At 34.5% G+C, this 13,942-nt stretch overlaps 1 protein-coding gene across 1 annotated transcript; it reads left to right on the forward strand.

The window, feature by feature from the left end:
* Positions 1 to 10,334: 10,334 nt before the first annotated feature.
* Positions 10,335 to 13,299, forward strand: LOC131065056 (phenylalanine ammonia-lyase). The gene has a single exon (XM_057999444.1). It carries the CDS (start codon positions 10,853 to 10,855, stop codon positions 13,001 to 13,003), a length of 2,151 nt encoding a protein of 716 aa, XP_057855427.1. The 5' UTR covers positions 10,335 to 10,852; the 3' UTR covers positions 13,004 to 13,299.
* The last annotated feature ends 643 nt before the right edge of the window (positions 13,300 to 13,942 follow it).

The following is a 13,942-nucleotide window of genomic DNA, read 5'->3' on the forward strand; positions in this document are numbered from 1 at the left end:
TGAGATAGAAGAGCACCGAGAAGGAAAGTATTCGAATCCGGATATATTACAGACAATTTGAAGTTATCAAGGATCGTAATAGCCATGGATTGTGCTTCTTGAGGTAGACTCAAATCTAATATGTTTTGTTGAAGAGATTTAAGGGATAAAGAATGATCTAGATTTAGATTTATGAAATATTTTAATGGAAGAGTTAGAGTCACAATATGAATCAATTTATAATTATTTAAATTACGATCATGCAAATATAGATGCGTTAATGATATATTTTATGAAAGTTTGTTGATAAAACTTAGTGAAACTCTTAGAAATTAGATCACCCAATCCTCTAGAAATAGAGTCAGAGGATAGAAAGAGAAACTCTGGAATTGAACTACGAAGAGATGAAATATTTGGATTATGACTTATTAAATAGTGATGTTTGAGAAAAGAGGTAAATGAATCAGGACACATGGGAATATAGAGAGCTTAGACGATATAAACTTAGAATTCAAAACCATAAGAAATGGAATGCACGTTAATGATTACGTTATTTAAATGTTTTGATAATTGAATAAAAGAATGTGTGCTTATTTTATTCAAATTCTATGTAAAGATACATACATGTGTTACACCTTCTTAATATTTAATTCTTGTCTTTAAATTGCTTGAAAGATAGAAGGGAAATCTTGTTTTCTTTAAGACGTATATTTGTTTATCCATGAAAGATTGCTTCCTGTCAGATAGGATTGGTAGTAATAAAAGATTGATTCTTTAATATTCTATTTAATGAAAGCTTGTCTTCTTTAGCATTGTATTTTATCTTACAAGAAATAGGAAGCTAGAATTGAAAGGCGAAATATTGTCTTCTTATTTTGTATTTATTCGAATGTTGTTGATGAAATTATATTTGCTTTTCAATTTACGAAAGATTGTATTCATTTATGAGAAAGTAAGGAAATAGTGTTTAATTTATGAAAGTGATAGGAAAGATGTTATATCAATTAGTTAAAAGATACTTGTTTGTGGGAACCAAGCTATGGATAGGCTTGTGTATAGAAAGTTACCTTCCGGGACGGGTGCCGAATATAGATTCTTAGAGAGAATAGTTGCTTTTTCAAACTATTTATTTTTGTTGTGCATGGCATTATACTCGGCCGAGTAATTATTTGAATTATCCACAGAAATAGATGGAATTCTTTATTTTATGCTCTCTACCATATCCTTGATTGATAATGAATGCTTGTTTCTTAAAAGAATTGGAAAAATGAAAATGTGTGTATCATCTAGGCACGCACCAGATTCCCTCTTGACTTTTGAATTCTTTGGTTAAAACAATTCGTGCAGGGTCGGGTATTCTTGATTGACCAAGAATTCTGGGGAAGCATAAGCTTCAAGGTTGGGCTGAAAATGCGCCTGAATCTTGTTCTCGTCTTCATTCAAAGGACTGAAAGGAAGTGACTCAAAATAGAGATCGACGGATGTATCTCACCTTCTTTCTATTTTTATATTACTTAAGGAAATATGAAAGCCTAAGTAGGGAATAAGGACATATATATTGAGAAATTTGTATCTTTCATTTTACATGAAAATTGTATATCTATGATTGTTTTATCAACTTATTGATATTTCCTTATATTATGAATGAAATAGACTTCTTAATTGACCTATGAGTTTATTTATGAATAAAGAGTAGATTATGTCTTATAGATTAATTTACATCTTTACAACTTGCACAATTCCTCTATCTCACAAAAATCTTACTTCCATTAGCCTTTATATATGTGAAAAAATTCTTCTCCTCTTTATCCTTTAATTGATTGGATACTTGTTGGTTGAAAATTTTATAATTAGAGGATGATTACAAAATGTGCCTTTCAACCACAGTGTGATGAGATTGAATCTCTCCTCACAAAAGGGAGGTTGTCTTCTTATTGCAATATAATAACTAGTATCTATCCAATTTCTATCTTCTACGCTAATTTTCAGGGTGTTACAATCACTTTATTCTCTTTTTTTAGAATAAGTGTGCATCCAACTCTCTTTCTTCAGAATGGATTTCCTTCATTAACAACAAACCATGAATTACAAGATACTAATTTAGGCAATAATAACCAATAAAACTTCCAATCAAACAAAAGAATGACTTAAAGATGTACCAACAAATCTATACTAACCAAGAAACCTTTGTAAGCCCAAAGTCTTATTTGGTCCCTCTAACTAATTCTTGACACTAAATTGTAATATGTAGATACCTCAAAGTCTTTCCTATATATCACAATCTTCTCTACTCTAAATAGATAACTTGATGTAGCACAAAGTGTCCACCTTGTTTTCAACCATAGATAAATGGTTCACAATAAAATAATACAGCACAAAGTCTACAATATCCTATCTTTATACCTTTTCATCCAATAACTTCTCACATTGCACAATTCGATCTTTAAAGATAATATGTTAAGAATGAAATAAGAACACTCTCACCATATAATAAAGCACATCTAAGACAAAGATTGGAAAACAACTCTACTTCTTTATTGATAGAATTTTCAAAATTTTCAATTAAAGCACAAAGTATTTTATAGCTCTGCAATTCGACAAAGTTTCAATACATTAGCCAAAAGATAAATATTTACAATGAGGTCTCTCCCTTATATAGAGAAGAGCCTTGAGAAAACCTAGGAATTCTACAACTAATTTTGACTTATTCAAAGTACAGTCTGATTTGGTTTAGGACTTGTACTTTCTTTACATGCAATTACATATGTACAAGTAGACATGTAAAATGTCAAAAACAAAAAGACAATTACAAACTACAAAACATGATAAAAACTACTAAGTGTCGGGGGACAATTCTTCTTCTTCAGAAATTCTTCAATTTTGTAGAGGGCTTCTTTCATTAGTGATTCATCAAGTCCATTAATGAGGCTGACAATGGCATGAACCCAAGTGACTGAATCACATATGCTAACATACCCTTTCTTATGTTTCTTCGAAAAAGATTCTAGATTATCTAAAATAGAACATTTCTCAATATTGCTTGATGATGCAGTTGAGTATGAGCATAATCCATTTGCTCTGGACAATTTATCCCATGCTATTGATGTGTTGGTAGAGAGCAGAATTTTTTCAGGTAGCATTAAATTGGTTGCTCATTCATGGAAGGTTCCCCTTCCAGAGCTTAAGGAGAAATACAAGCAGATATTTTAGAAGAAAAGCAATTAAGAATCATTTTTGTTTGGCATACAATTTTGACATTTTTTTGTTGAACACATTTATTTTTCTTTCTTTTTCATCAAAGACACCCTTTGTCCTTGATGTCAAAGGGGGAGAAAGGTAAACAGAGAAATAAGGAGAAAGGTAGAATAATAGAGATATATGAGTAAGGGGGAGCTATATACAAATATGTTTTTGGGATTATTCTTTTTATGTTTTTCCATCAATGACAAAGGGGGAGATTGTTAGATTTGTCTGAATGTTGTCATTGATATCAAACCTGGTAATCTGGTTAGGATCGAATGTGGCATGTTGAGAAACAATGGAAGATAGGTATGAAGCAGTAAGGTAAATATGACCTACTAGAGTTATTTCTGGAAGATTCTCTTCTCCAGAATCTTGTGTTTTGCGTATCATGGTTGGTATCTAGTTCCAGTATCAGTTATATTAGCTGTATCAATTATATATGTTGTATATGTTGTATTGCTATCTGAATGGTTATATTGCAATATGGTTTATGTTCCAAAATCTGTGGCATTTGTATCTTAAAGTTTGGGAGTTGTTGTGCTTGGAATTTTTGCTTATGGGTCATATCTATGGGTTTGGTAGACCCTTATTTTGTTCCGGTAATTGAGGCCTATGTTTCAATAAATGAAGCATGAGAAGGAAGCGTGTAGAATATTAATGAAGGTCGACTTTTTTTTGGTCGAGGCATGTTTTGGATAATGTGTTGATTTGAGAAGTACATTATTGTGTAAATCATTTGTGCTTAGCCAACATATTATCTCGGTGTATGTGCTTACCAACTTATATATATATATATATATATATATAGAGAGAGAGAGAGAGAGAGAGGATATATGTGTGAGTGTGATAAATAAGAAGAGCAGTGTGCGTGGATGTGTGGAGTGTGGAATAGTAGAGTATGTGTGTGTGATGTATAGAAAAGTAAGAAGTATGCGAGTGACAGAGTTATGGATAGAAGAGCAGTTGCAGTAAGAGAGTAGTATACAGTGTTGCAGTAATCCTTTATTAGATCTTCTGCAAGCAGTTGGGTTAGAAAAGTGCAGTCACAGTGTTGCAGTAATACTTTACCAGATCTATTGCAGGTAGTTGAGGATAGTCTGGGAAGATCCTTTACTAGATTTGCTATGAGTTGTTGTGAGTTGATATTTGAGCTTAACTTGGAACTAATCTCATGCATTAGGAGATTCAGTCTTCCTTAGTTCATTTATTTTCTACTGTAATGAGCATTCTGACAGTGAGTCACTTTGTAATCTAGCAATGAGTCATCCGGCAGTGAGTCGCCCCCTTTTTTAAACACCATATAACTAGTTATATTATCTTGAGAGTTAACCCTCTCTATGGTTTTTCCCATTTGGGTTTTCCACGTATAAAAAATTGGTGTTCATTTTGTGGTTATATAATTTGCTTATTCTACAATTGTTGATTTATGTTGATAAGATTAATTGGTAAGGTTAATGTAATAGTAAAAAATTTATGTGTGGGAATATTAATTCATCCCCCCCCCCTCTTAGTATTCCAGTCCATTCAACCATTCAACAAAAAACTCGGAGGACCAGGGTGGATATGTACTACTTGGTCCCAAAAAGTCAAGTTGAACTTCTGGGAATAGGTCTGACATATGTTTTTCCCAAATTCAAGTTTTTGGCTCAGTGGGATATTTGTAGCTTACTGTTTATGTCAAATTGATTCAATAATTCATTATTTTGCCCTAATTTCATAATTAATCAATCTTATCCAACTTAAGAAAGAGGTTAAATCATAATCAAACCTAGTTGAATCCAATCAGAATCTCAATCGCTTTCCCACATAGATTGATCCTAGATCTATTGGGTTCAACCCTTTTTCAATATATGTGTGTTAATTGGGCTATTTAGTGGTTTTATTATCTTAAACCCTAATTCTCAAATTTCACCACGTTGCATATTAAACACTAATTCTAAACTAAAATAAACATTAACTATAAACCTAATTGAATCATAAACCAAGCTAGGTTATAACCCTAACACTAAACCAAATTGATCCCTAACACCAAACCAAAGTGAACCCTAACCCTAAACCAAAATAAATCTAAATCATAAACCAAATGAAACCATAATCCTAACACTAAACCAAAGTGAACCCTCACCCTAGATATAATAGAACCCTAAAACTAACTCTAACACTAGACCAAATTAAACACTAACTCTAAATAAAGTGGAACCTTCAGCCTAACACTAACCCTAAATATAGTTGAATCTGAAACCTAAACCATACTAAATCTAAATCATAAACCAAATCAAACCCTAAATACAATTGAACCCTAACCCTAAACCTAAATAAATCTAAATCATAAACTAAATAAAAATACCAACCCTAAAATTAAACCAAACTAGCCCTAAATACAATAAAACCCTAACCCTAAACCAAACTAAATCTAAATCATTAATCAAATGAGACCCTAACCCTAAACCTAAACCAAACTAACCCTAAATGCAATTGAACCCTAACCCTAAACCAAACTAAATCTAAATCATAACCCAAATGAAACCCTAACTCTAACACTAAACCAAATTGAACCCTAATACTAAATGCAGTTGAACCTTAACACTAACCATAACACTAAACCAAATTGAGCCCTAATCCTAATTGAAATGGAACCCTTAGCCTAACACTAAAAAATATTGTACCCTAACACTAAACCAAATTAAAACTATTTAGTAAACCAAATTGAATACTAACCCTAAATAAAATTGGCCCTAACACTAACTCTAACACTTAACCAAATTTAACCCTAACCCTAAACCAAATTTAATCTAAACCCTTTACCAAATTGAGCTCAAACTCTAAATCAATTCTAACCCTAACCCTAAACCAATTTGAACCTTAACCCTATACTAACTTAAACCTTTATCAAATCGAGGCTTAACCCTAAAATAATTTGAACCTTAATCCTAGATAATAACTTAAATCCTAACCAAATTGTGGCTTAAGCCTAAACCAAATTGAACTATAACCTTGAAACCTTAGAAGTGAACGTTAACACTAAACCAAATTAAACGTTAATTTAAACATAATAGAGAAGATAAAATTGAAACCATTATTAAACCTTTAACAAAAATTGAACCTTAAACCTAAAAGTAAACCAAATTAAAAAAATCAAACCCTAGCCTTGATTGAAATTGATCCCTAACCCTAATCCTAATTAAATGTTAAAACAAATCAAACCCTTACCGTATAAACAATAACCTTAAACCAAATTGAACCCTTATAGTAAACCAACTCAAATACTAATTGCTAATTGAACCCTAAGCCAAATTAAACCCTAACCCTTTTCCAAAGTGTTATCTAACGCTAAACTAAATTAAACCCTAAGTCTTATCCTTATTGAGTTTTAAACCAAAACCAAATTAAATCCTAACCCTATACGTTAATCAAAATCAACTCTAAACCTAACATTAAACCAAATTAAACCTTAACCCTAACACCAAACCAAATTTAACCCTAACCCTAAACAAATTAAAATGAAACCCTATACCTGAAAGAAATTTAACCTTAACCCTAATCAAGAGGGGCCCAACCCCCTACACTAGCCAATTAACTGATTTGGGGGAAAATGTGGTCAAAATCACCAATGTCAACACTAATGAGTGTCTTATCAAGTTATCTCATTTCTAGTTAATATGTTCATTATTCCACATAATATTTAATAATATAATAATAATTAATTAATCCTATAAACCTTGACACTAGGATAAATTTACATTAAGGTTTATAGTATTATATTTACTATCATTATCATATGTCTTGATGTATATTTAAAATCTTAATATTGAATAATATAATAATAAATTAATTCTATAATATTGTAAACTTTAGCACTACTTCAACACTAAATTTTGAAAGTATAATAATGATAATAATAATAATATAATAAAAAATTAATCATATAATACTATAAACCTTAACACCACTTAAATAATAAATTTCAACAATCTACTACCATGTTGGATGAATTTTTAGAGTCACTAACATTATCATCTATCTCGATGCATATAAAAAATTAAACAAAACCCTAACATTAAATCAAATTAAATTTTAACCCTTAACCTCAAAGTAATTGAACCCTAAAATTTATTAAATTACTAATGAGTTGAAATCAATTAATACTATCATAAGTAGTGATCATAGTGTAAACTCAATAGTACTATAATACTAATATAATGAAAAACAATACAAATTAAATAATAATTATTTTAAGAAATATAATAATGATAATGTCTATATAATAATATAATGACGACTTAATCACATGACACCATAGTAATGCTAATAATATTCTTATAATACTAATATTAATAATAATAGAATACCCTAATTAATATGTTTATATTTATAAGTTAATCCTATATTATTTATAGTAATGCTAATAATATTAATAATAATAAAATATCTTAATTAACATGTGTATATATTAAGTTAAGATTAAAATGTATTCTCCTTCATATTATAGCTCTGGCTACTACTAGCATATTTATCTTAACTTTTAATCTATATAAATTATGTCTATATATGTATTGATGCATTTAATTTTTTCATTCAACTTTAATATAAATAAAAGATCAAATTGAAAAAATTCAATGTATTGATATAACTCGATGTAATTTATATAGATTAAAAATTAAGACATATATGCTAGTATATAAATTTAAGTATATTTTAATTGAATTTTTTGCTAAATGTGAGGTTGAGTTGATGTAACAAAAATAAGAGAAAACAATTTTATTATTTCTCAAATAAATAACTTCAATATCTAGTGCATGGAAAAAAATTTGATGAATATATTTCTTGTAATAATGTTTTAAAGTCAAACTTCACCATAATGTTATAGTTTTCATATGACGTCAACTTTTGTCTATTTTTTTTTATCAATTTCAAAAAATAAATTGTATCCTTTCAAAGAGGATTCTCTCCTTTAATGCACCATATATTTTTCAGAAGTTTTGAATATATAGCAATGTAATTTAAAATGCATAGCAAAGTATTTAACTCACAATTAGTTAAAAACAACATTAATAAGCTTGTCCGAAAATAGGGAGTGACAACAATATTCCTTTATATTATGAATCAAAATGAATATATATTTGAATAAAATGTGTAGCATTGAAGCACATGATATATATCTTTTAATTCCTAAATTTATGAAATTTAATATTTACAATTAGATTAGAAACTAAATCTTAATGGAAGGATTTAAATACATTTTTCTTATTAATAATTTACTTGTTTTAAAATTTTGAAAAATTTGAGGTTGTATGTTACAATAGGACCATCTTCATGAAGAGGACAATCCTGCATAAGTGGTTACAATGCAATTCAATATTGTTGTTGCCACTGGACACTTCTTCCACATGAAGTGGGGTAGTCCTCTTTACCTCACTCGATTTTCTTATGTGAGTAGAAGTGATTTGTTAGCAATCCAAACAAATATGTACAAAATATATGTGCTTGTCCATTTGTCATTTATGCACAATAGTGGCAAGTCACATTAAAATGTGCAAATATTATAATTTATTGCCTAAGCATTGTAAGGAAACAATAGAAAAATACTATTTTATTTTATATATGCTTCATAATCATTATAAAAATGTTTGCGCGCTCCTTTCATTCTCCTTGTTATATTTACAACCCTATTGATTTACATAACACAAATTAATGATAATAGATAGGGTTTACATAACATTAATTTGCCACAAGTACAAAGATTCACATAACCTATGAATTTATCCTTTCATTCTCATATTTAGGAGTGATTTGTTAGCAATCCAAATAAATATGTGCATGCCCATTTGTCATTAATGCACAATAGTGGCAAGTCACATTGAAATGTGCAGGTACTATAATTTCTTGCCTAAACATTGTAAGGAAACAAAAGAAAAGTACTATTTTATTGTATATATGTTCCATAATTATTATAAAAATGTTTGTATTCCCTTTACATTCTCCCTATTATATTTCCAATCCTATTGATTTAGGTAACACAAATTAATGGTGACTAATAGGGTTTACTTAATAGTAAATTGCCACAAGATCAAAGATTCACAAATCTATGAATGTCCCTTACATTCTCATTCCAAAGATATGCATAGAGGTAAATGCGCGTGCATGCGTGCGCACGCGCGCGCGCTGTGTGTGTGTGTGTGTGTGTGTGAGAGAGAGAGAGAGAGAGAGAGAGGAGAGAGAGAGAGAGAGAGAGAGAGAGAGAGAGAGAGAGAGAGAGAGAGAGAGAGAGAGAGAGAGAGAGAGAGAGAGAGTCTAAACATATTCATAGAAATAATGTTGGCTCATCTCAATGTATAATATACAAAGAAAATTTGATATATATGTATATTAGTACATATAGTAAAATTAAACTCAATCATATTAAATAAAACAAGTCAACTTTTTTACTTCTTTCTTTTTTCTTTTTTTTTTTGGGCATATTATAAAGGTTTCAAACTCATCACCATGTAAATGATTACTACAACAACTCCATCATTACACCAAACATCCTTCAACTATAAAGAAATCAACTTTTTAATATGATAAAATTTAAAAAGCCATAACATGATTTAATAGATCAAATCATTTATAACTAAGGAAAAATGCATCAAACAGTTTTATTATTTCTTTTAGAAAATATCAATACACCCATTAAACCTTGAGAACCATTCGCTAGTTTAGTTTATTTCAAGTTACAATATCTTTGAGTCAACGTCAAATAAACTTTTGATAAATCCCAACAAGGGGGTGGTATCCAAAATACTATTGGTCTCCGGAAGAATCAGAAAACGACAAGACTGGAGAATTCTGATCTGGTAGGATGGAAAAGTTGGTAGGGTGGAAGTTTAATGTTTGAAAGGGAGGCGAATAGAAAATTAGATGGCCGAAGGAAGCACGAGCAACCAAACCTCAAATGCAAGAAAGCGAAGAACGAAAAAAAAAATATCATAAATTTGAGAAGAGGGGGGTTGGTGAGCAAGAATGGACCATTAGTTAGTTGGCTTTCGAATTCCATCTACCATTACCAACACCTACCCGACCCGAATGCTCTGCGTCATCTTCTCTAAGCCGACTCACAAACACAAATTCACACCATGGGTTGGTGATCTATACGCGTACACGTGTGTTAGGCCGGAAGTTGAGTTGTGACCTCGTGTTTGAATCGGAGCCTTTTGCTGGGTATTAGTTGGGAAGAGGAACCAGTATATTACCACTATCAGAGCCTCCCCTGTTCTTCAACTTCACTCCACTCTTCACTTGCTTCGACCTTTGAGTATAGATTGTTAATACCCATCTAGAGAGAAGTAAGTATATCATCCCCCTGCTCTACAACTCCACTCCCATCTTCAACTGCTTCCACAATTGGGTATAGATTGGTAATACCCATCTAGAGAGAAGCAAGTATATTACCACTATCAGAGCATCCCCTCCCCTGCTCCGCAACTCCACTTTCATCTTCAATTGCTTCCACATTTGGGTATAGATTGGTAATACCCACCTAGAGTCAAGAAAGTATATTACCACTATCAGAGCACCCCCTACTCTGCAACTCCATTCCCCATTTTCAATTGCTTCTCACATTTGTGTATTTATACCCACCTAGAGAGAAAAAATGGTTGCAGGAACAGCAACGATGCATCAAGATGGTGCGACGGGTCTTCCTCCTCCTGTCAAGAGTGATTTGTGCATTGGATCTGCAGATCCCCTGAATTGGGTGCGGGCAGCCAAGGCTATGGAAGGGAACCACTTGGAGGAAGTAAAGAACATGGCGCGTTCGTATCTGGAGTCCGGGGAGGTCTGCATTGAAGGGAAATCTCTCACGATTGCAGATGTTGCAGCCATTGCGAGGAGGCCCAAGGTCCGGGTGAAGCTGGATGCGGAGGCCGCAAAGCCCCGGGTGGAGGAAAGCTCGAATTGGGTGATGAACCAGATGTGCAAAGGCACGGACACGTATGGAGTGACAACCGGGTTCGGAGCCACCTCTCACAGGCGCACCAACCAGGGAGCCCAGTTGCAGACCGAGCTCATTCGCTTTCTCAACTCGGGTGTCCTGTTGGAAGGGACCCTTCTACCCGTGGACACCGCCAGGGCGGCCATGCTGGTCCGGACCAATACTCTGATGCAGGGCTTCTCGGGCATCCGGTGGGAGTTGCTAGAAACTGTGGAGAAGCTGCTCAATGCAGGAATCACCCCGAGGATGCCCCTGAGAGGCACCATTACGGCCTCTGGAGATCTCGTTCCGCTCTCCTATATCGCTGGCCTGCTCACAGGTCGACCCAACTCGAAGGCCACCACACCCGACGGGTGTGTAATCACGGGTCTCGAAGCCCTCCGGCGGGTCGGCGTGGAAACGCCCTTCCAACTTCAGCCAAAAGAGGGGCTCGCCATTGTTAATGGCACGTCTGTTGGGGCTGCCCTTGCGTCCATTGTGTGCTTCGATGCAAACGTTCTGGCCGTCCTGGCAGAAGTCACATCCGCCATGTTCTGCGAAGTCATGAATGGGAAACCGGAGTATACGGATCCCCTGACCCACAAGCTCAAGCACCACCCGGGCCAGATGGAAGCCGCCGCTATCATGGAGTACGTCTTGCATGGAAGCTCGTACATGCAACATGCCGCCAAATTGCATGAATTGAATCCCCTGCAGAAGCCCAAGCAGGATCGGTATGCATTGCGGACTTCCCCGCAGTGGCTTGGCCCACAGGTGGAGGTGATTCGGGCGGCAACCCACATGATTCAGAGGGAAATCAACTCTGTCAATGACAATCCAGTAATTGACGTGGCCCGAGACAAGGCTCTTCATGGAGGTAATTTTCAGGGTACCCCCATTGGGGTCTCCATGGACAATCTCCGCCTTGCTGTTGCTGCCATTGGTAAGCTCGTTTTTGCCCAATTCTCTGAGCTTGTGAATGATTACTACAATGGCGGCCTGCCGTCAAATCTCAGTGGTGGGCCCAACCCCAGTTTGGACTATGGTCTCAAGGGGGCAGAGATCGCCATGGCTTCTTACACCTCGGAGCTTCTCTACTTGGCCAATCCCGTCACGACCCATGTCCAAAGTGCAGAGCAGCACAATCAGGATGTTAATTCTCTGGGTCTGATTTCTGCCCGGAAGTCTGCAGAGGCAGTGGACATTCTAAAGCTCATGCTGTCAACATACCTGATTGGGATATGCCAAGCTGTGGACTTGCGCCATCTGGAGGAAAATATGCAGGCGACTGTGAAGCAGGTTGTGACCCAGGTAGCAAGGAAGACTCTGAGCACTGGCCCGAATGGAGAGCTTTTACCAGGGCGATTCTGTGAGAAAGATTTGCTTCAGGTTGTGGATGCAGAGCCCATTTTCAGTTACATCGATGACCCCTGCAGCGCTGGGTATTCCCTGATGAAAAAGGTCAGGCAGGTCTTGGTGGAGCACGCTTTCAAGAATAGGGATGCAGAAAAGGATCCCAATACTTCCATTTTCCAACGGATTAATCTCTTTGAAGCTGAGCTCAAGACCCAATTGGAGTCTGAGGTTAATGTGACAAGGGCTAATTTTGACAAAGGGGCAAGTGCATTGCCTAACCGGATCCAGGAATGCCGATCTTTTCCCCTGTATGATTTCTTGCGAAACCAGGTTGGCGCCTCATTTTTGACCGGAACTCGCACGACATCGCCTGGTGAGTGTATCGAAATGGTGTACGATGCCATTTGCCGGGATCAAGTCGTGGGCCCTCTTTTGAAATGCCTGGACGGGTGGAAGGGTACACCTGGTCCCTTTTGAACAATCTACCATTGGCAAGAATAATGTTTTGGAGCTCCTCTACTTAGAAGTTGAGCTCAAAGATCTCTTTAATGTCTGCTTTGGCACTAGGTGTCTTTGGCTTCCTGTTTTTACTTCCCGACTGATCTACTGGAGATGAAAGCATCGTTCTAGATCATTTGGCCATGCGTGTAAATGTTGATCAAATTATGCAGGTTTTTTCTTTGATTTCAAGGCTGAATCTTGGCATGTTTTACTGTATTGACTTGTTATTAAATGATTGAAATGAGAGGATTTCAATGTTGTCTCAGGGATCATATACTTTTAGTTATATTTTTAGATATCAGCAGTTTTGTGAAGTCTCGTTTTTTCAAATGTTGACTTCTTACGAAATGAATGAAATGAAATAAGAAAATTTTAATGACTTCCATGAATTCAAATAGTTAAATCCACCAAGAGTCACATTCTTAACATATTGGATATGTGTCAAGACATAACCATGAAATTCCAAGAATAAGATGACTTGTAGCTCCATTATCTATACTAGGTAAAATCTGCAAAAGCATTTTATAAGAGTGGCATTCAACACACCTTTAAGTTTCTTTTGATGTTGGTTCTTCTACTATGAACCTTGAATAAAATCTCAGCAGTTTTGTGAAGTCTGTCTTCCTCAAATAATTTGTATTTACCTTCTAAATGTTTTCGCACTTCAAATAATGACTTCTTATGAAATGAGAGATTTTTAATGACTGACAGAAGATCGGGCAGTTTAAGAAACCAAGAGTCACATTCTTAACACATTTTCAAAGTTTATTCTGATCTGGACTCTTATACCATGAATTTTGATTAAAAAAAGTCATTTTGTCAAGCTTTGACTAATCAAATATACCACCCACCATCCAAATGTTTTCATATTGAAAGTATAATTAAGTCTATGAAATCAATCAGTTTAATGGATAA

This window comes from Cryptomeria japonica, chromosome 11, assembly GCF_030272615.1.
Source record: "Cryptomeria japonica chromosome 11, Sugi_1.0, whole genome shotgun sequence".
NCBI lineage: Eukaryota > Viridiplantae > Streptophyta > Pinopsida > Cupressales > Cupressaceae > Cryptomeria > Cryptomeria japonica.